This window comes from Enoplosus armatus, chromosome 1 (genome assembly GCF_043641665.1).
Source record: "Enoplosus armatus isolate fEnoArm2 chromosome 1, fEnoArm2.hap1, whole genome shotgun sequence".
Classification (NCBI taxonomy): Eukaryota; Metazoa; Chordata; class Actinopteri; order Centrarchiformes; family Enoplosidae; genus Enoplosus; species Enoplosus armatus.
The window spans coordinates 6,655,355-6,678,535 of NC_092180.1; the positions used below are offsets into that span (position 1 = coordinate 6,655,355).

The following is a 23,181-nucleotide window of genomic DNA, read 5'->3' on the forward strand; positions in this document are numbered from 1 at the left end:
GCCTTTACGTGCTGTCGGAATTATTGCTTACATGGTTAACTAGGAAAACGGGAATTTCATATTATAGGTTGTTTCACTACTTTTGGAGTTCATTTTATGTATTCACTATGTTGTGTTGTTTGCTTATGTCCTGTGGTCAGTGATAGGATGTAAGTAAGTGCATTTACTCAAGTACAATTTTGAGATACTTGTACCTTACTCCATTTTGGAGGCAAATATTTCAACAGCTGTTATTAACTACTTTGCAGAGTCAGATTATTAACACAAAATATAATCCACAGATTTTGATGTGTTTTGATGTGCAGTTAAAAGTATCTCCACCTTTACCAGCTTCAACATTAAAAGTGATGTAGACATTAATGCAACAATAATTATAATGCAGTAATATAACATACATTATTCTGAAATGGGCCATTCTGCAAAGAGTACTTTTACTTTTGGTACTTTAAATATATTTGAATGCTAAGACTTTTGTACTTTTCTACACTGTGGTATTACTACTTTTACTTGAGTAAAAGATCTAAGTACTTCTTCCACCCCTGCATGTGGTTTGTCTTATAGCCTTGTAAATCTGCAAAGTACTTTGTGCCTCTATGAATAAAGTATTATTGTTATTACTAACCAAGCTGCCTGCTGATACATGTTTAGATAGCAAACATGGTACATAAGGGTAATAACAATATAAAAGGCTGCATTACTTTTTGGGGCAAATAAATAACTACATCTACAATCAATCTACAGCAAAGAGACTAGACTTACTTTAAGGGTTGGTTTTGTTATAACTACTCAACTACTTAACTAAGTAGTTAACTAAATGCTGTGATTTCTTTCACTTTCATTACAGGTAGAGGATTTAAACTAATGATTTACGGGTCCCTTCTAAAGCTGGGCAACTTGTTATTGTAAACCTTGTTACATTACGTTTCCCTTTTAGCTGTTGCACCTGCCTCCAAACTGCTTTTAGGTCTATTTATGGATGGGCATTTTGAGAGTGTGATATCCAAAGGTGATGAAACCAACTTTTCAAAATGTGAATGAAAGCAAAATTATGAATTGTCTGCTCTCTTTAGGCCACTTAAGAGTTGAGCTGGTTTCAATAGCTGCATCTCAGGAGCAGTTCAGTAGATTTAACTGCAAAGCCAATTTATGCGTTTTACTCGTGGGTTGAGGTACTCCTTGTCTGTCAAGTTCAACGGTCAAATGACTTTCCAGGACAGAAGCAGCACCTGAAGGATGAACAAATGCAGAAAAGGCCAGCAACACAGAAAAAGCTTACTATACTTTACCTGTTCTCCCAAGAGGAAGAAGCCTGAACTTAGGTCTTATTTCATTTCCCTGACAGAGAGAACAGATCCCTAAAGCAATAAAGCAACGATACGGCATCCAGGCAGTAACACTGCAACGTGAAACCCAAGGTTATCAAAGATTGTGAAATGCAGTAAGACACTTCAAAAAATGGCCACTGTCTGGGTAAATATCTAATACAATATACACAAACCTCAAGGTCAATGCAGATGTTGTTAGGAAGGAGGAGAAGGTTTTCTTTTAAAGAAGAGGTGGTTGCACTTGTGACTAAAACAATTATAAAATGCACCTTGAGAACTCAATTGTACTGAGCCTATATAACTATAACAGGCACTGTGGTGACAATTACAGGACAATGGTAAATGCTACTAGAGAAGGAGAGAAGAGTCATAAGTCAGCAAATTAACTATAAAACAATATCTAGTTTGCTAACATTAGCTAACATAAGCCACTGCAAGTCCAAGTAAATATGTGACTGAAGTAAGACTGAAGCAGCGAAATCAGCAGTGTAATTTCAAAAGTTACATGGTCTCACTTAAACACTGAAGGGGGGCAGATTTCCCTGTCTGTCACCACACCTACACCCTAGCTAATAGTAATGCTATATATCATATATTGGTAACACCTGTGCTTTTCCTAGTCAATGTCTGCTGTATAAAAGGCCTATTTTCAAGTATGTTATGAATATTGACATTTCTGCAAAATCCCCATTAATGAGAAACAGCCTTAATAATGTGGAAAAACACACTTAAACGACAAAAACATAAACGTTCTCATTAATAAAGACAAAAGACATTTTGATTTTATGTTCTTGCTTGGTTGCTATTGAGCAAACACTTTAAAGACAGGAGGTGGGGATGGGTTTGGGAGTCGGGGGTAACAATAGATTTCAAGAATAGAATGGCATTTGTCCACTATGAACTGTACTGTACATTACAACTGTTGTATGGCTGTTAAGCAGTGAATGCAGGGATTTTATACACATCCGACATTCTTTACAGAGCTGGGATCCCCTTGGCTGGAATACACACCAGCTGACTTGGTCCCTTTGATGGCGGTATTTCCCTTGTAAGGGGGAAAAAAAGCAGCACAAACTTAAAACACATGAAGTGGTTTTCTCTTTCTCACACACACACATACAGTCACACATGAGCGCTCGGCACATGCCCAAACACACACACTTAAATCATCCACTGCCCAAATCCGTACATCTCTGTCCAAGATACTCAAAAAAAAAAAAAAAAAAGATAAATATTTGACTTCAACTACCCAGCAGAGGCTGGTGTTCCGGCTTTGTACAGTATTTATACCTGTATATTATATGCTATAAAGAATTTCTGTGACATTAAAATTTATTAAATAAGGGAAAAATTAATTTGCAGTAACAGAGCAACCACTGCTTACACCGATGAACTGTAAACTCATAAAGCAGCTAATAATTGTGAGCTTTAAGTTCACTGTAACATCCGTGACGCCTGATGTTGCCCGATTTCTTCGTATTTACTGTAGTTCACTGCTTCAGCTTTCCAGCTCCGTAACATTCCCTGATGCTGAGTGGTCTTCCGCATATTCCAACATTCCCTTTTCTCTGTCCTCCTGCTCAGTGCGTCTCCTCTTGGCGCCGAGTAAAGAGCTGCCAAGGCACTGTGAGAGCATGGGTGGCAGTTTAGTCCACAGAAGAGGCTTTCCACTGAGTTCTGTCCCGCTGCAAAACATTTCCCCCCTCTGGGGATGGAAACACTGTACAGGGCACTTGGGGACACTTCTTTGCAGACGTCAACAAAGAAAGGCTAAGCAAGAGTGCTTTGAGAAGTGGAGATCAGTCGCCATCGCGTTGTCTCCCATTGAGAACGTATATGCCTGCCAGGGAGTTGAAGAGGGAGTGCTTTGATGGCCCAGTGTCCTTCATACCATGAATTCATTACTGCCATACAATACCAGCTGCTGTGGTATGTCTGGAGGGTCTCTGCCGTGGCCATCGCCTTCTCTGGAGTGCCTCAAGGTTGAGTGCTTGGCACCCTTAAGTTTCTGTTTGCCCTTCTCTGGATTGAAGGTGCCTCGGCTTGTAAACTGGGGCCTTTCGTCATACGCACCTTCCTGATCCCCTGTAGGGCTACCGTCTACGCTGTCTGATCGGGATGCTTGAGGTGCATTCAGAGCCTGGGCCTGGGGCTGGGCTGGACCTGAGCCTAAAGAGGGAGATTTGGTGTGGAAACGAAAACGCCGTGTGGCGGCAGATGAGGAAGAGGACGATGGGTGGAAGTGTGAAGAGGAGGAGTAGGAGGAAACACTGGAGCAAGAGTCCACAGAGTCCAGGGAGTCAGGCTGCCGGCGGAGAGCGCGGCGTCGGGGGCTCTTCACGTCAGATCTCCGAGGCCAGGGAGAAGTCAACACTTGCCCTCTCTCTGCAATGAAAGGCAAACACAAGTTAAGCCCTGACCCATCTTTTCTCCCCAATTATACATAAAAAATTGCGTGACTAATGATTTCCTGCATAATGACGCACCAGAGAAGTCAGAAATGGTTCCCTCAGAGTCCACATTGAGGTTTTCAGAGCTGTCAGCTGTACCGATAGAGGCCTCTGACTCCAGGGTCTCGTCATCTGATGCTCGCGGCTCCAGAGTCAGCATCTCAAAAGTCAGCTCCTCTCTGCAGGGAAACAATGTGATGAGACACAGCTAACAGTAATAAAACATGCAAATTTATTATGTTATTTTTGTAAGTTCAGTTCTCCTTCGAAAAAAAGTTATTGTTCTGATACTAATAATTTAGTAATGATTCATACTTTAAAATCATTTACAGATCATGTAACATTTTCATAACATTTTAAGAGTAGTGACGGCGTTTACTTCTCTTTCTGCAGGCTCTCAATTTGCTCTGTCAACACTCTCTCCTCCTGCTGCATGGCTGCCTGCTGATGCTCTGAGATTTCGGAAAACGAGTCCGCTCCCTCTTCAACATCACTCTCTTCTATCACAGCGGCAGCCACAGATGGCAGACGCGGGCTGACTGGAGGCGAGGGCGTCTGGTAGCTTAGTCGCTGTACATGGCCTTTTCCCTAGGAGACAGATCAAAGGCAGATGTTGTCTTCTCATTAATGTGAATATTACATTTGGGCTCCATGAAAAAGCAGTTAGACCAGCACTAAATGAAAATGGTCATGCTATCATATACAGTGCATTTCACCACTTTTGGCAAGCAGCTACTCACTCGCACATGCAGTGACTGAACCACATAAAATAATAGTTTAAAAACAATACATCAGCACTAGAAGACTGATCACACCCAAAAAACAGATACAGCACAATGATACACAAACTTTACCTTTTTAGTGGCATTTGGCTGCTTAGAGCGAAAGTGAGAAGCAAAAAAAATAGGAATCAGTAATGTTCGTAAGTCCATAAAGGTCAGTTTGAATGTGTAGTATCAAGACCTTCTCGCTCAACGTTTCAGTAGGAATCCTTTCTCAGGTCTTAGAAGTGAAGCTAACAGTAACAATATCACTGTTGTGTGATATTGATGTGATATTTACAAGGAAAATGTACAATGGGATTCCTCCAACGGTTAACGAGAAAACAAGTTAATTATGATCTCTGCCCACAATTAATCCAGAGAAAGTAATGACAAAAATGAAGTCACATTTTCCAATTTCCTATTTTAGATTTCTTATCAGAGTAAGACCAGAAATCAGTATAGATTTGAAATCACAGAATATGAGTATGTTCCATACTCCATATAGCACAATGTGACTCTAATTAGAAGCAATTGCATGATTGCATAATGTCCTTACTTTCACCCACAAGAGACAGTTACAGAAGACAAACAGAAGCAGAGACTCAGTGAAGTGATGACTCATGCTTTCGGGATGGAGAAGACGGATGTTAATATTTGAGGAGATGAGACTGTGCAGTGATCGGTACCACAACAACATTACCACTGGATGATAGTTTGGGGATGCAATCCATGGTGTGTGTATACATACCATAGTGCGCACTATGCTCATAAATCTAACAGCTATTAGTACAGGTTTCTGGGTAAAGGAAAGGACACGTTAGGGAGGAGAATCTGGAGAGGAGAAAAACAGCTTACACAGGAGGAAATCAGGGACGGTATAGCACTGAAGGAGTTTTTAGGACGGCTGAGTCAGGCAGATTTAGCAATGAGTCACTGTTAATACGTGATTCATGTGATAACAGTGGGATTAGTCATATTATTTTATCTTACCATTGACCGTCGAATTAGGGTCAGTCTGCACTTGGCCTTATTCTCAGCAAACTCCAGGCTGCTGATGTCCTTTAGTCGTACTTTGTACTTATTCATCTGTTCACAGATGATAAGTTCTACACACCTACGGAGGGACGTCAAGAGAAAAAAACGCTTCAGAAGGACTGGAAATACTTACACAGCAAAATGATGAGCTCATATTAAGTCAATCAAAAAAACAAACCCTTTTCTACATAGTTTTATTTATACATTTTCCTCCTTTTTCTGTCAAGCCAAGCAATTCATGCCCCCATCCCATTATTGGGGAAATCTGCAGCCCCCTCTGAAATGGCTCTATGCTCCATATGGCGGGCACACTGTGTGAACCACAGTGTTTATTTGACAGCCATGACGTGTATTCTTACGCTGTGGTCTTGCCGATGTCCTGGACACTCTGCAGTGGATCGATGGTGTCAGGACAGCGCAGGATACAGGGAGCAAACACTATAGCTAAGGCGTTAGCTGACATACGGTTTGTATCCTCTTGCAAGGCAATCCTGAAAGCATGAATTCAGTATTAGAATAGTCTGTCAGGAAGGAAATAAAGTAGTTTTATGTATTAATCCTACTGTAAGATTACCATAAGTACGGGTCTTTACCTGACAAGATGAAATATGAGGCGTTCCAGAGTGTTTAGGTGAGTTCTGCTTAGCTGGTCAATAACTGAATACACCCCTCTGATCGTTTCCTTTTTATCCTGCAAACCTGGGGAGGCATTTACACAAGACAAATCACCATTTACTGTCACAGCAAACAAATATCTTCTGCTGTTCACCGTAATAAATTGTTATTGTGGACAGACTCTCCAGCGTGTTGCATTTGAAGCACTTGAAAACACAACAGAGTTGGAAACCTAATGTTGACCACTTACCCATGGCACGTATAAACTCCTCATACAGCTCAAATGTCATCAGAGGATTAGGCAGGTCTCTCAGCCACTGCTTGAAAACACTAGCAATAACATGGATGTTGTAGTCGTCCAGATTCATGCTGTCCACATCTGCATGGCCACAAGCAGACAACCAACATTTAGTAACATTTAATCCATTCACAGCCATGTGTCTCAGCTTTAAAAGCCAGCTAGCATCATTCACCTGTTAGCTACAATCTATAGCAAAAGTCACCTGTATCAAGTCCCAGTTTGAGTTCCTTGATTTTGTTGGTGGAGCCAGATTTTCTGTATATTCCTTCAGTGTAGAGGCCATGCATCTCAATGTAGTTGATAAGCTTCTCCACTACCAGGGGCACTGTCCTCTCGTCATTGGTCAGACGAGAAACTTCCACTCCGAACTGTCTGGAGGAAAGCTCTGGATCAAACTGTTCACAGACACAAACATACTCTGTTAAACACAGACATGTTGTGTATATACAAGCAAAAACACGAACACAGCAAAAAAGACCAATATTTTAAAATGCTTACAAAAATTGGTGATGTTCCAAAAACATATATTCCCAGCCTGCTAAGTATTGTCTTTTAAGAACAAATAACACTAGCTACTGTACTCAAACCCACAGTAACACAATTAATGTCATGGGACATTGTTGTGCGGGTGCACAATATGGCCGACTCACCTTCTTGCTGCATTTGGTGGTCGTCTTCTGGCAGCACTTTCTGTGGCAGGCGTACCGACACACTGGATAAACACAGCCAGAGAAATCAAACAGGTCACTTCCATTACCCACAGAAAGGCAGTGCCTCCTCATTATTCAGCAAAATATGGGACAAAAGACAAAAAAATGTTATCGCTTGAGAGACCAAAGCAGCGCTGGCTGGCATGAAGAAAACATCCTGAGCGGATAAAAGACTGTGTGGAGAAATCTCTGGAGTGACGGAGTCCCAGACCCCATGAGTCCAGTTGAAAACAATCTGATTAGGACTGAGGGGGGAGGGCCTCTCTGAGGCCACACTGAACACAGATGTGGTCTGTGTGTGTGTGTGTGTGTGTGTGTGTGTGTGTGTGAGAAGGTAAGGTGATGTATGCAAGATCACGTTGCACGTTTAGGGCTGCAACTGACTGATTATTTTCATTATCAATTAATCTGTTAATTATTAAATGGTTGATTGATGATTAAACTGTCAGAAAATGGGGAAAAATGCCCAGAGCACAAGGTGGCACTGTCAGACGTCTGTTTTGAAGGATCAACAGTCCGAAACCCAAAGATATTCAGTTTACAATGACATAAAACAGCAAATCTTCACATTTAAGAAACTGGAACCAGCAAATATTGGTAATGTTTCCTTAATATAACAATTACTTGATTATTAAAATTGTTGATGATTCATTTTTCTGTCAGTTGAATGCTCAATTAATTATTTGCACCACTAACATATCTTAATGAGGAAAAATACTACTTCCAACACCATCCACAGCCTTTACAACTGTTTCTTTTTAAAAAAAAAAAGGTTCATAACCTTTTCAAGGCGAGAATTCAACGAAAGAATCAATGAAATTCAGGGATTCTTAACGTCTGCTGAATCCCTGCTGTGATGTTTTGTATGCACACTCACATTTGCACACACAGGCACGGTCCATCATCCAGATGAGGGATGAGCAGTATTCACAGTATGTGGGGATGCTGTACTGCGTGGACTTGAAGATGTGGCCGTTATGCTCCTCCACCTGCAGAGAGCAGCAGAGCACAGGTTCATTTGGAGTTCACCTGCATATTTCCTTTCACATTTATATGGTTCTTTTTTCCTTTTTTTTTAATAGCTTTCTATTCTGGTCACTGGTGTATTTATATCTTGTTATTCCAAAGAGCAAATCTGGGTGTAGAGGACTGGCTGTTAGAGCAAACAATACAATGCCTTAGACTCACAATGTCAGTGTCCTTCTTCCTCCGTTTTTTGCGTTCAGGTTTAGGTACCTGCTGTAGCAAAAAAAAGAAAAAAGAAAAGGACAAAACAGAACAACAGATATGTTGTATTATTTATATATGTATGTATATAAAATCTCTAAACAACCCAGAGGGCTGATGCACACCACAGTACATGACATTTAAAGTTACGCGTCTTTACCTTGCTCAATGTGCTGTCCAGAGGTTTGTACTCAGTCATGAACTCATCCAGGAAAACTTTAAAGGTGTTGACCCACACTGTGACAGGAGACTCTCTCCAGTCCCTCTGCTCCTGTCGCATGGTCTTCTCCAAGATGTGCTCAAACAGAGCGTAGAGGTCTTTGTAGCGGATACTCTTACCGTCGTCCATCTAGAGAGGAAGACAACAGGGTCTTGGAGATGTTCTGGTATAAAAGGTCTAACTATGGACATTTTGAAACTACCTTATCTGCTATTATGTAAAAAGTACTGTGACTTTATTACAATTTTGGCTTCTAATCACTTTTCAGCGCACTGTTTGAGCAAGGTGATATTTATAGACGGTGGCTACAATTTTAAAGAAAATTTTTCCATTTTAAATGATTATGTACAGCGTAGACGGCACTTACGGCGAGCGCCGTGGAGTAAGAGTTGAAGATGTTTAGACGGAACTCCTTCAAAGCCTTTTTAAACACGACGTCCACCATTGTGTCCTTCTTACTGTCCTCTGTGTCCAAGTCATTAATCTAAAACAAGACACCACAGTCCTGTTAGCATGAATATGGACTACCTGTAGCTCTAAAAAGATCAGTGAGAGTGTTAAGACATCATCTTTACCCATATGTATCATGAGAATAAGCGAGAGTATGTTCGGCTGTACCTTCTTCATGAGGAAGTCGTTCATGCTCCTGTAGTCGTTGGTGCAGGTGAGGATCTGCAGCGCGTCGTTCTGCCACTGAGTAGGCTCCAGAGCCACGCTGCTGATCTTAACGCTGCGCCTTCGCTTCACCTTGGGTGATGGCTCCTTGTTCTCCTTCAAGTCTCTGAACCCTCGATCCAGCGTCAGATCAGGACTGCAGGGGGGCGACATGTTTTCCTGTCCTGCTGGGTGGAAGAAGTGTTTTAAAACAAAGGAAGTTCAAAGATTTAGACAGTATTTCAGCAACGAACGTCTCCTATTGTGTAATTTTTGATTATATGAAAGTCCTTGGATTTTGGATGACGCACCCTCTCCCAGCAGTGGCCCAGTGTCTCCATAGTCTCCGTCCAGGGAATCAGACCCACAGATCAGCTTTTCTCTGGATGTCTTCTTATCCCCATACTTGGTCTTGCCCCAGAAACGCATCTTACCACGAACCCTAATTAAAATGAAAGCAACATTGATAAACATTCTTTGACTACTGATAAAAAAGGCGTGATCAAAATGAAAATAGCTTTAACTCATAAGTGACAAAACCGTCTTAAACTATTTCTATCTAATTAATGTTTAGGTAAAACAAACCTTCCATCTTGCGAGTTCTTGCGCATGGAGTCCACTTTGCCCAAATCTCCTGACGACATGGCTTTGTGTATCTTCTTCGGCTCCTCAGAGCTCACAGGCTGAAACAACATCAGGTTATGGTCAACAACATGTTACAGGCATAACAAAACCAAAGAAAAGCCTGTCCGCTATGTATTTCCATGTGGTCTAGTATGTTATGATCTGAGGACTCGTTCAAGCCAGCAGATGGCAGCATCACATCACTGGAGCTGCACCAGCTACAGTGAACATTTACCACAGCTCAGTAAAGTATCAGAAAAAGTGTAAATGCTATTTGTAGTAATCATGATATTACAAAGCAACAACACAACAAATAATACGTTTGAAATAATACAACATTCTTAAACAAGGAACAAATCAATTTACCAGGAAAGGAACTGTTAAAAGACAGTATAAGTTTGTTAAGAGAAGACAAGTTTGTTGTTTTCAAGGATCCCAGAGGTTTGACTCATGACTAGTGCTACGTGCTAAGAGAGGAACTATAACCAAGTGACATGCAAATATTGTTAATTAACCAGGAAGAAAAAAACAAGGAGAAAAGTCACCATTACAGCTGTGAGAGAAAGAGAAGCCAAATCATGTTAGAAAAGCAACTACGTTAAAAGCTTAAAGTCTTTAGGGAAAACACATTTCAAAAATCTTCCTGCATCTAACATGATGCATAAAGTAGAATTAATATTCACTGCTGGTAATGAATTCTGGAGGAGTTGTCAAACCAATACATATATTGGATTTATGGTTGTTTGACAGCCTTGAATTCATGTCTTTAAAAAGTGACATCATCATAAAATCACTGCATATTTGTTCTTCTATTGGAAGGATAGTGTTTGTGTTTTATTACACTTCACTTCAGCAGGTATTTCAAAATGTCTTTGAAATATCTGCCTTGAAATACCTTTGAAATGTCTTCCACTCTAAGTTATTGTCCACTTTAAGGAAACAGAAGTGTGTTGAAGCTCAGTTTGAGTCAGAGGTGTGATGCAGATCTATGCTCTCTCTGCTGAGGGGGTTAGAAATGTCAAAGAGAAGTCGCGCTTTAAGAAACGCAGAGAGGGCCACTGTTGGCTCGGTTGGCGCCTGTTACCATGTCTGAGTCACTGAAACAGGACTCTCCTAAGCCCGCCTCCGTGGAGCTCTGTTTGGAGAGGGGTAGAGTGAAATGACGGGGGCTGAGGGGGCTGTTGCCGTCATAGTCATCCTCGTCTGAATCGCCCCCAACTGAGAGGATGGGGGCGCGGGTGAGGAAGTCGGAGCGGGTCCGTGCCATTCTGGCTTTCTTTTTTTGGCCCGCTCTGCCAACCTGGAGTTTACCAGAAGTGATAACAGCATGTTTAAATGGTGTCTTTAATAACCCGTAGAAGAGCTTTTTGTTCTTCATGTCGGTCAGCTGTGACGTTTTTTTGTGTAAGATTGGGAGATATCCTGCCGAGATTCTTTAATTCATTCACAACACAAAAAGGCACTCCAGCAAACTTTCAAACACATGCTATATTCTTATTTTCTAAAAAGAAAAGAAAAAAGGAGAGATTGCTTACATCCCGCGCTTTTGTTCCTTTAGACGGCTTGGAGACCGCCGGTGTGGGTCCCTCTCTGGGAACAGGTGCAGGTGTTTCTTTAGTGACAGCATCACTGTCAAACCTGCTGAACACAACATAAATACAAAATATTGTTAATGTAAAGAATTAATCCAATTAAAGTGAAACTGTCATTAAATACACACTTAAAGCCACTATGTGAAGAATGTTTTAGTGGTTAAAGCATCTTTCATATTAGTCTGATGGTATAATGTTTGTCAGAACAATGAGCCAATCCCAACGAAAACTGGTGCAGTCTGTGTGTTACTTCCATCTCTGATCCATACTGCGGGAAAGCATCTGCAACAGTGCCTTAGTAATATACTGCCACAGGAGGGCACCAAAGTCAGACATTTTCACATTCTTCACTTCAGCACTCACAACAATTTATGTTACCATGATTCATTTTAGTTATTTATTTTATCCTAAATGGAGAGTTGATTTATTGACCCCTTGAATGTAACATGCATATTTATCTATTTATCTATTTATTTATTTGTTCATGGTTATCGTAGCTTTGCTTGTTTTTGTTTTTTTCCTCTTGGATCTTGGCATTTTCATTGTCATATGCCAAAAAAGACGCACCAAAAAACTTTTACTCACTTTGTAAATGTCACTTTGTCCTTTGGAGAGAAGAAGATGTTGCCCGGCTTATCCATCATACTAACTGTGGTGCCTTGATTACTTGGTGGCTTCTTGTTGGCGGTTCTCACTCTGGTTCCTCCTCTATCTTTGGACTCCAGCATGAGTTTGGGCGCCCAGCCCTCAGCAACGGGCCTGCGTTTTTCTCTGGGAGCAGTAGCAGGTGGCGGAGGCAGCTGGGGGTGAGGGGCGCAGCCCTGGGTGTCTTCACCCGGGGCGGTGGAGTCCGACTGCGTTCTGGCATGAGGAGCCAGCCCTGCTGTTCTCTCAATCAGCAGGGAGCTGGGTCTAAGGGGCTTGCCGGAGGTTGCAGTTCCACCAACATCTTGTCCACCCTGTCGACTCTGCTGTATCCGGTGCAGAGCTTCTCCTCTTTGTTTCTCAAACATGTCTCTTTCGTACTGAGCGAAGAAAAGGCGCTGCCGCTCCAGCGCTCCTTTCTGTTGTCTGATCTGCTCCATCATCTCCTTTTCATTCTGCTGCTGCAGATTACGCTGCCTCTCCGCTTTCTCCTCGTTCAGTCGCACCAGCTTCTCTATGACAGCCTGGTCGGCCTGAGGGACAGAAGTAGAAACAGGGACGGGACCTTGAGGCACAGGAGCTGGGTCAGTTTTCTGTGGCGATGGTGTCAACTCCCCTGTCTGGGCTGCAGAATCTCGAACCTCTACAGGGGGACGGACAACATCACTCAGCTCGTCGCTAAGTGGTGTTTCTTTCTGCATACTGATGACCACCACCACCGGTCGCCGAGCCGACTCTCGTCTTTCTTTGAGAGGCTTGGTAACAGTGGTGGTGGTCGTAGAGACGGCTGCCTCTGTCTTTTGTTGAGGCTCTTCTGCAGGACGACAGGAGGTGACTGTGCTGCCCTCGTTAGCAGGGACGTAAAAGGTTGGGAGGTAGTTCTCGATTTTGGGCGGATGTGTGGGGGCTGAGGGGGCTGCCAGATCCATTTTGGTCTGGCCCTGGCTGCCTGCGTGGGCAACATCATCAGAAACCTCTGTCCTATGTGGTTCAGCTGGCTTCGGGCTTGTTGGAACCTCCACATTAGGCTCAAGTACTGGAGATACCGAAGGAAGAGGGGAGCAGGGGTCCTCAATGTCTGTCACCTCTTCTGTAGCCTTGGGTGGCTCCTCATCCATGCTGAGAAGCTCAAAGCTGCCTTTGGAGCTCTGGCTGTCAGGCGTGCCCTGGGGCGAACGAAGAGGCGGGGTTGCAGGGGGCACCAGCTCAACAGACCAGCGCCGTTCCTCAGACGGGGACGAGGCTCCACCGCTGGTTGCCCGGACCTTGAGGAGCTCCAGGCTGAACTTGGCCTGCTCCAACTCTCTCATCCGCCGGCTCTCTCTCTTGGCCCGAGTGGTTTTCTGGCTGGGCTCATCTACAGTTCTGGACCTCTCTCGCACCACCACTGTGGCTGTCTGGATTGAGGCCGGTGCTTCAGTTTGCACTTTAGAGGGGCTCTCTTTTGTGCTAGCCTGTTGTCTTCCTTCTCCTTCCTCCTCCTTAACTGCGCCCTCGTGGCTGCTGAGGATCTGGAGGCTCCTTTCCCGTTGCTCGTAGGAACGATCCTCCCATGTGCTGAGGTCCAACCCCATGATCCTCTCAGGCGGCTCCTCCTCTTCCTCTGGCGAGAGACTCACCTGGCCGTTCTGTAGTTGAAGCAGCTTCTCCTGCTGCTCCTTCTTCTCCCTCAGTTTCTGTTCTCTCAGTGTATTGAAGCTGTCAATTAAGAAGATTTTACTTTAGCTGATGTCAAACTACTTCCTATTATCTTGATACGTTTTAAACAACAACTAAAGTTATTCATAACAAATCATAACTACCTCAAGTATTCACCAGTCTGATTTAATTCTTGCTCTCAGCAGCTCAGCTGATTGTAGAGCTGCTTTGGGTTGGATTGCTTGTGTAATGGCATGCGGTTACCAAGCCTGGTCTATAAGCACACTGAACAATGGCCAAATACACTGCAGGAACTGTGTGCAAAGATTAATCTGGTTTTTCACCAGCTTGAGCAAAAATCACCTACCTTTAGAAGTTATTTTCAGAGTATTGAGCCTTTATAAAAATGCTAAAATGTTTTGCTTTTGTTGAACTAAACTCATCTATACCTCTTTTTTCTAGCAACAGAGAAAACTGACCAGGTGCTACTGCTCAGGATAAGGCAGTAGGTGTTTTACAGTATGGCTTACCTCTGCCTGGCAAGGTGGCCTCTGCTAATTGCCTGTAGCTGTACCACAGCGTTATACAGACGCAAGTAGGATTCTCTGGCTTGATGACAACGCCAGGCCGTCTGAATAACCACAGCTGCTGTGCAGCGCCGATAGCGCCATGCCCTCCATGCCCTCTGCAGCACCAGAGCAGCCTCCCTCCACAGCCTGAACCTCTGACGCTCCCTGTAACCTCGCCAGTGTGTCTGCAGACACAAAGCTGCCCCCTCCTGGACAGTAGGGTCATGATCCTCCTCCTCCTCCTCTTCTACGGGCCGGTACAAACGCCACCATTTCTGTGAGGAGATGATGACGATGATATATTATTATTTTCATGATACTATGATTGTTTCTTTCCTTTTCGTCACAACCTGTTTTCATGTTCACTGACTCCAGCAACTATATTAGAAGTTTAAGTGTCTTTACTCAATGGATAATCTCAATTTTGTTTTATGGGACTGAAAAATGAATCTAATCCCAATTAGAAAGGACATTGCCTGTGAGTGACGAGTATTTGAGTTGGATTTATTCTAATTTATAGATTAGGAACTTAAACTAAGGTAAAACATCCTAGATATCAACAGATACCTTTCAATCCTTTGATTTCAAATTTAAATTCAAATTGTTTCTATCTTCTATACCCTCTTTGACTTCCCTACTCCCCCACCTCCCTTCTACTGATCTATTTTGTGAACTACTTAGTTTTTTCATTTCCCCACCCATCTGCTGACTCCTCCTGTCCTACATCCACCTCTTCACCGCTCTCTCCCAAATGAAGTATTAAACCTGGCTACCTGCGACCTCTCACCTTTTCCAGTCTATTGTTCCTGACCTCCTTCCTTTCCTCACCCACCTCATCAATATCTCAAAAAAATAACTTTATCTATCCCTTATTGTTTCTAAATGTAGCACTTGAAGCAGTTTGGCATACTTGATGAAAGTGACTTGCATGATTGTTGTTGGGTTGTATCCGCATGGCTGAAATGCACTTATTGTATGTGGCTTTGGTTAAAAGCATCAGCTAAATAAATGTAATGTAATGCTGCAGTGTACTAGGACTGGGTAGTATATGTGAAATCAATATCATGACATTATTCCCAATATCTTTCCAATATTGACTAGTTTCACAACATCGCAAATATAAGCAGAATCATATATAACATATGATGATTGATGTGATGAACTCTGTTTCACTGTTATACATTACATCATACAAACGTTTTCACCACGTAAAGTAAAACAAAAACTTGAATTACTAATCTAATTGTTCGTTTTTAATTTAAATTTTCTTGGATTCGTTAATTTGGACAACAGAATTTTGTAAAACTATAATATGATATGATCATATCATCACGATACAATTACAGTCGATAACCAATAATACGGAATTATCGCTCAGCTGTAAAAACTTTTGGCCTCATCTTCCAAAACAAAAACAATAAAAAAGTGAAACAAACAGAAGGAAAAGATGGAAATGAAGTAGATGGAGATAAAAGCAGTGATGATGAAAAGCATGGTACTGTACCTGGATGCAGACTGCCGCCTCTCTCATCCTGACAAACTGCTTCCTCTCCAGTCGGGCTCTGAACCGCCGCTGCAGCGTGACGATGCGCCTGAGAACTTCCCCGTGGAGTAAAGCCTGCAGCCGCTGACGCTCAGCCTCCCGCAAAAACACCTGAGGGGAGGGACCACAATGGAGTCAGCACAGGGTAACACACATATTTAATGAAGAACGGGGTTGTCTGGCACACACACTCTGAAACCCCTGGCCGGATACATGGTCACAAGTATGTCAGGTATGATCCTGTAATTATATAAACAGCGTCCCAAAGGCATGGACCCCTCCATCATGCCTCATTCATACTGTGGACTTACCCACACCAAATATGGGGCACCTTCCTCATTACATCCTTTTTTTCCAGAGGGAGGATGCTTTCAGCTAATAAGAGGTAATCCCCAACACGATCCTTTCCCAATGTCTATGACTCTATTTATAGTATTTATAGAGTAATTTAAAAATCCCACATTATTTTCAGTAAATCAGTTTTGGGTCTTGGACTGGTATTGTCCAGATTCCTTAACGCCTCAACATACAGCAACAGATAGTATAACATTAAACACATTATAACAACATACAGTATAATGAGCCTTAACATGTTCCTTTCACTAATGTCACCAAACAAAGACGCAACAGAAGAAAATCACTAAACCACTGTTTTGCCCTACCTTCATTTTACATCTGGATTATATGTTGACTCCATTTAACTTATTGAGTCCTGATACTCCTCTTAAATTCCTGCTGTAAAAAAATTCTTTCTTTACCATATGTCTTATATTTTCAGCTTGTTCCAAAACTTTACTGAAGATATAGCAAACATAAACTGAAATATTCGAAACCAGACACCAGTTATTTTAATGGCTGCACCGTTGGATCAAATTGAATATTCTAAATATCATATTCATCAGTTTATTTGGGACCACCAATAAAATCTAAATGTAACTTCTGAGAGCTTAACTGAGTAACATTCATTTGTAATGAAGAACAAGTTATTTAAATGTGTTTGAACAGAGGAGGAGGCGTTTTCAAACAGACATGAAGTGCCACATTAAAAACAGATGTCACAGTATGTTTTACTGTATCAGCTGATTTAAAAGAACTGAAGGAGAAGGCAGGGTAAATACCATTGTCTTTCCCACTTGGTACCCATCTGGTTCTAGGTCTAGCTGGTCCAGAGACTGCTGGATGCCCTCTCTGGTGGGACTGGTGCCCTCTGGGAGCAGCTCACAGAAGTGATGGACAAAGTCCTACCAAGAGAAAAAGGAAAGGTGTTAATGAGAAATGTCTTGACCCCATGGTATCTGTTCTGTTTGTGTCCTGTGCACAAGATGTCTGTCCAGTAATGTGTCTGCCAAAAGGTTTACTTTCTGATAAAGACATCAGTGTATCTGACACTGATTCCGGGGCAGGATTAACTGGTTGGGGATGTACACACTGCAAGTTGAAGGGGAAAAAAAAGCTGTCAAGGCACATGTGGTTTCAGGTAAAAGTCCATGCTGTCCATATTTGCAGGGGTTCAAACATCATGCCGTAAATATGCTGAACTCCCACTCTTCAAACTGAGGCCCATTGTCTGAATTCAATACACTCTGCACCCTGGGCTGTAGGGGGTGGATAGGGAAACAGATGCTGTGTTTATACAATTACAAGCATGGGGAGTGTTTCAGAGACCCGAGGACAATGGAGGGGCTCTGTTCTGAAGAGTCGGGAAACAGCAGAGTCCTCCAAAGTGATACCATGCCCAAGATATTTCTCATTAGTGCTGACCACAGCACTAAATATGTTTGGAGGAATTTGTGGTAAATGACGACGTCCGATGCTAAAATCACCTGAGTGAGATCACCAAAATAGTTTTATGAGTTTTGCTGTTAAGTAGATATAAGTCCACACAAATAACTAAATATATTGTGTCATGTTTATATTAGTTTTCAAATGTTTTAAGTTATATTGTTAATCCTGATGCAACAACATGTGAGTGGTGTTTTACTGTTGTAGCTGCTGGAGGTGGAGCTAGTTTTAACTACTTTATATATAGTTGGGTATTTTAGTCCAGGAGTTCCCAACCTCGGGGTCGGGGCCCTTCGAAGGCCCTCAAAATAAATCTGAGGGGTCATGAGACGATTAAAGTTCTGTTACTCAAATTCATATACATTTTTTTTACGTTAATTAAAGCATTTGAGAGGTTTAAAGGGAAAACGTCTCTTTGGTGGATCTAAAACAAGGAGCCCAAACTAGACACTACTTTGTTTTGTTAAAGGGTCACAAACCTAAAATGTTTGGACCACTGGTTTAATCTTTTAACAATGTGTTGTATTTTGTAAGATTATCATTTGGGTTTTTTTATGTACAAAAGTTCAATATTTCCCTCTGAAATGTAGTACAGTAAAGTATAAAGTATCATAAAATGGATATTCTTAAGTACAAGCACCTCAAACTTGTATATAAGTGCAGTACTTGAGTAAATGTACTTAGTTACTTTCCACCACTGCAACTTCCTAGTCAAGTTGAAAAATAGTGAAACTGAGTAAGTGGGACAAAGGACAGACTCATTGTTGTTAAAAATGACTAAATTCCTTCATCCTTGATTGTATTTGGGAGGCAGCAGGAATCTTAGCGGCGAACCCCAGCAAGTAAAATCTAAATGATCTGCACGGCTACAGTAGATACCACTATGGTTACATGGGAAAATAAGTTGTGATTTGGCGAAGTTACTCACACAGTGACTTAATCTTTGGGCAAAAACCTAAAACCACAAGTGAACATTCAAGACCACAAAATGGAAAATAATGTAAGAATTTAAAGAGAAAAAACAGCGGTGAGCCACTCCCAAACATGTTCTGTCCAAGGACTCACTCTCAACATGATCTGCTTTATTAGTCAGACAGTATTTCTCACAGGGTTGACATCATCCTTATTAGAGCCAGTGTGGTTAAGATGGCTGCCACCTCACGTCCCCCATAATTCCCTCTTGACACAACACACAATGAATCCCGGCTCAGACAACATCAGCGACATGTTTCCTGGAGATGAACTCATCACTGGCACCTAAACTCTTGGAAACCTGAGCGTTGTTTAAGTTTTGGGCTGTGAGCAGTGAGATCGATAGTGCATCAGGGTTCTGGCCTGCACACGCCTGCACTGAGGGAACATGTTAATGTGATCTGCTGCTGAACTCCTTCTTGCTTCCTGGATAACACGATACTTTGCATTTCTAGACAAAGATTGAAAAATAGTGGATTAAGTGGGTCTGTTATAACACTCAGGAACAAAAGGCTGCATTGTGAACTGGGGTTGTAGATTCTAAAATGCGGCCATTAATCAGGCATGGAGAGTCTGACGAAAAGGTGCTATTAGTTTAATTTTGGGAAGTAGAGAATCCAGTGTTTTTGGAGCTTGAGCCAGATGAAAAAAAGAAAGTCCAGATATCTTTCCATATCTTTCTGTTGTGATTTTGCACTTTTCTTTGCATAATTTACATAATTAATGATGTTTGGACTACCACCAGTGGTGCAAGAAGTCAAAGTACACAAGTCTTAATAGCAATATATATCAAAATTAAAAGTATTTATAATGCAGCAAAAATACCACAGTCAGTGCTATTTATTTATTGTATTACTAATGCATTAACATGTAAGTAGTACTCTAATGTTTTAGCTGGTCAACTCAAATAAAGTACGAGTAAAGTATCTCAAAATTGTACTGAAGTACAGTGCTTGAGTAACTATACTTGGTTAACTGACTACTATGTGGCAAATGCACCCAAATTGAATGACGTGATGAGTGATAAAAATCTTTCCACGTGGACTGTATTTGTTTATCTTGTTTCTTCTTTTGTTATTTACTGTATCAAATATGAAATTATATAAATGACAGTTAAGATCATCTGGACTAAGATGTTTAAAGAGTATCTCCAGGGTGTAAATGTGTGTGTGTGTTACCTTGAAGCTGTACTTGATGTTGTAGCCCGACTGCCGAATGCGCACGGTCTCCAGCATACCGGTGTAGCGCAGCTGCCTCAGCACCAGGTTATCATTAAACCTTAAGGGCAACTGAGAAAGAGAACGCCAGAGGGAAAAACAGATAATCCAGGAGAGGGGAGAATGACAGAAAAAGGAGAAGCGACAGGCGGCAGAGGTTACAGAGAGAAGAGAGGGAAATGATAAACAGCTTTAGAAAAGTTCAAACTTCAAAGCAAATGAAAAATGCTTTGAAAACTGAACCAAAAACAGTCGAAGCGGCCGCAGTCTGGCGTGAGCGCACTGTACCTTCTCAGCGTTGGAACGGATGCACTTGACAAAATAAGGCTCAGACTGACCCAGAGTCTCCATTAGCTTATTTAGGGAGGCCTGCAGAACGAGACACAGAAACAAGAAGTCAAATCTAATGCAAAAAATATATATAAAGAAAGAAATATACGAGGCACATGCAGAGGCACACTGCTTTTGTTGCTCCACAGTTGTTTGACAGGCAGAAAAGTCAGCTGGCTCTGTCAGCCGTGAATAACTGTTGCTCCATCTGTAAGTAAAACTCTTCGCTGCAAGATTAAAGTCACTGCCTGGGATCCTAAATACTAGCAATATGTCTACAAAAATGAAAAAAAGAAGAAGAAACCATGTGTGCAGTATTTACATGTGCAGTTATTGTGTGTGTGTGTAAACATATGCACATGTGTGTCAGCATGTGTGTGTGATAGTTCAGTGGCAGGAGGAATTCAGTCTCCTCCCCCCTCCATGGGAGATTAAAGCAATCAACGCAGCACAGGATGTGGGAAGTGAAGTCATCCACACACTGGGGCCAGGGCTGCCTGCCAGAGGGGCCTCAGCACTCATCTCCACCTCCGGCAGCCAGAGCACAGAGTTCACTTTCAAAGAAATCGGGAAGAAAATAGCAGTTTCTGGTTGTTGAACGTTCTTGTGGTACCGGCTGCCAATGAAAGCTTTTTTGACCTAAAGATAACCAGATTATTCTGAATGTTTCTGGTAGTTGTCATCCTCACTTATCTCACGTTCAGGACAGTCTTTTAATAGAAAATCCTCTGCTAACAAATGCTAGAACAGAGGGAAGAGCCCCTACATCTAAGCATTGTGGGCGAATTTCATTTTCTAAAATAATCACTACAATTACCAGTTTTCATGGGCTCATCTCCGACTAAGTGAATATTAGTGAGGACTTTCATAAGGGTGTGTCAGTAACAGAGAAAATCCTAACTTTCTACTTTCTCACCAAATCAAAAGTATTTTTTATGAGACATTTATTTAATTTTTTTTTGTTAAATTCCCAGACACGATGTCATACATTTAAGACCTTTGGGTGGGTGTGTGAGCTACGTAATAGACTTCACACAAATTATGAACAAATACAGGGATAAGACAGTAAAGGCCGTGGGCAGGCAGAGAAATGGAGGGACGTTTCCACCCACAGCCAGTTGGAAAGGACACACCGTGTTTTTATCACATTCACAGCTGGAGGGAGATTCCTCTGTCCAGCTCAGGCTAATCGTGTTATTTTTACAGTGAGAGCACTGAGTGGCAAATCATTGAGCTCTCCAGTATGCTACTGGTTCTGTATGTGTGTGTGTGTGTGCCTGACCTGGAACTGTGCGCTGATACTGGGTGGTTTCTTCTTCTTGTGGAGGTGAAGCAGTGACTTGGTGATGCGGTCGTGGAGCGTCAGGTTGCTGAGGTACTTCAGTGACTTGACATTCAGTAAATGCTGCAGGTGTGAAGTCAAAGTCAGGTGATAATGCTGAAACACTACATGAGAATCTACGCCTGCTATTAAGATAAATTAAAAGTTATCCTGTACTGTACCTTCGGAAGAACTGGCTTAGATTTGTAGTTTTTGTTCCTCCTGTTTATAAAAAACAAAAACAGAAAAGTTAGTCCAGCAGACGAATCTATTTTGAGCACCGACCAACAAAATTCCTCTCGTTTTTCTTTGAATCAACAGGTGAGAAGGGTCCTTTTTTTTTTTAACTGTCAAGTAAAAGGTCAACAAAGCATTGAATTAATTCCAGAAATTCTTCCCAAGTGGGTCATATCCCTGTCATTAAGGTGGATCTTTATTCATCCCTGAGGGGGAATTCTCTTTTCACTTGCTTCCATCCACAGCGGGGTCAGAGGTCAGGGTCAGCTACAAAGCAGCACCCTTGGAGCTGGTAGGAATGTAGTGATCACTGAAGGAGACTTCAGCAGGGCAGATGTTAGCTGACACTGAGTTTGAACTCAGGTCTTTCAGTTTTAAGGATGTCTCTAGGCCAAACTGCTGACCAAAATAACAAATAACGGTATAACAGTTTTGCATTATACAGTCAGACAGACATCTCTAAATCAGTGTTAAAGGAGAGTTTAAAGCATCATGGTGACCGCGGCCGCGTCTTGCTACTGACATGAGGATGTCGTGGGCTCTCTCCAGGAGTTTGCTGCTGGCAGAGTTGACAAAGATGCCGTCTTCTTCTGTGGTGGAGCTGCTGGATGATAAGCGGCTCTGTCGACCCACGCGACCGTTCCAGCCGAGGCCCGAAGAACCTCTTCAGACAAAACACAAAGAACAATAACAGTGATTAATATTCATTTTTGCTTACCTCAGTATAGGCACTTAAGAATAAATAGAATAATAGATATAGATTATTAAGCTATAGTTGGGCATACATTTATAAATGGAAAGCCATTAACAGATAATGGCCCCTGGATGTGTTCCATCTTGGAAAAACAACAATATATGTTTACTTATGATCGGTTTTACTGTTTTTATCTTGAGCTTAGAGCTGCAATTACAGAAAATGAATAAAGGAAATTAAAACACAACTCTAATATTGCATCTTGAGTTTTCTCTACGTATTGTTACAAATAGAATCACATTGGGCAGCCTAGCCTTTTTCGCAATAATGAGACTGTAACTAACACAGATCTGTCACACATTAAAAATAACAGTTTGACAGTCTGGTTTTATCAATGTGTGTAGGGTCTCAGACACAACATCAGTCACCTTTCATATGCACATACTGATGAATAGGTTTGAGAGATCTAATGTAGCTTAGCTTTAGAAAAGCGTAACCCATGTATAATTTTAAATTGCATCAATGCAACAGTGCCTTGTATTTTGTATTTATAAAGGGGATTTTTTTGTTTTCCCAGAAGGAATGTCACCAACAGGGGCAGTAGTTTCCATGTTTTTTCCCCAGGAGGGAGGGGAGTTCATCTCACACAGAATTCGACACAGTTTACTGAAGCCTCAAAGGGTTTAAACCTCAGGCCTCAAGGTGAAACCTAACCA

General features: G+C 41.9%; 1 protein-coding gene across 1 annotated transcript in view; it reads right to left on the reverse strand.

Annotated features, from left to right (window-relative positions):
• Window positions 1–2,100: 2,100 nt before the first annotated feature.
• myo9aa (myosin IXAa) overlaps window positions 2,101–23,181 on the reverse strand; it is a 79,600-nt gene continuing 58,519 nt past the window's right edge. Inside the window, exons 17-45 of the mRNA XM_070909762.1 lie at window positions 22,295–22,435; window positions 21,717–21,756; window positions 21,496–21,618; window positions 20,172–20,252; window positions 19,845–19,955; window positions 17,031–17,153; window positions 15,874–16,023; window positions 14,331–14,644; window positions 12,103–13,860; window positions 11,461–11,563; window positions 11,010–11,225; window positions 9,887–9,984; window positions 9,613–9,743; window positions 9,266–9,486; window positions 9,015–9,131; window positions 8,588–8,776; window positions 8,389–8,439; window positions 8,078–8,189; window positions 7,141–7,202; window positions 6,693–6,885; window positions 6,440–6,568; window positions 6,168–6,273; window positions 5,934–6,065; window positions 5,530–5,653; window positions 5,288–5,335; window positions 4,630–4,650; window positions 4,155–4,363; window positions 3,812–3,954; window positions 2,101–3,710 (exon numbers count right to left, since the gene is read on the reverse strand). Of these exons, the coding sequence (XP_070765863.1) occupies window positions 3,211–3,710; window positions 3,812–3,954; window positions 4,155–4,363; window positions 4,630–4,650; window positions 5,288–5,335; window positions 5,530–5,653; window positions 5,934–6,065; window positions 6,168–6,273; window positions 6,440–6,568; window positions 6,693–6,885; window positions 7,141–7,202; window positions 8,078–8,189; window positions 8,389–8,439; window positions 8,588–8,776; window positions 9,015–9,131; window positions 9,266–9,486; window positions 9,613–9,743; window positions 9,887–9,984; window positions 11,010–11,225; window positions 11,461–11,563; window positions 12,103–13,860; window positions 14,331–14,644; window positions 15,874–16,023; window positions 17,031–17,153; window positions 19,845–19,955; window positions 20,172–20,252; window positions 21,496–21,618; window positions 21,717–21,756; window positions 22,295–22,435 (5,746 nt within the window). The 3' untranslated portion in view covers window positions 2,101–3,210. The remainder of the gene's footprint in view (window positions 3,711–3,811; window positions 3,955–4,154; window positions 4,364–4,629; window positions 4,651–5,287; window positions 5,336–5,529; window positions 5,654–5,933; window positions 6,066–6,167; window positions 6,274–6,439; window positions 6,569–6,692; window positions 6,886–7,140; window positions 7,203–8,077; window positions 8,190–8,388; window positions 8,440–8,587; window positions 8,777–9,014; window positions 9,132–9,265; window positions 9,487–9,612; window positions 9,744–9,886; window positions 9,985–11,009; window positions 11,226–11,460; window positions 11,564–12,102; window positions 13,861–14,330; window positions 14,645–15,873; window positions 16,024–17,030; window positions 17,154–19,844; window positions 19,956–20,171; window positions 20,253–21,495; window positions 21,619–21,716; window positions 21,757–22,294; window positions 22,436–23,181) is intronic.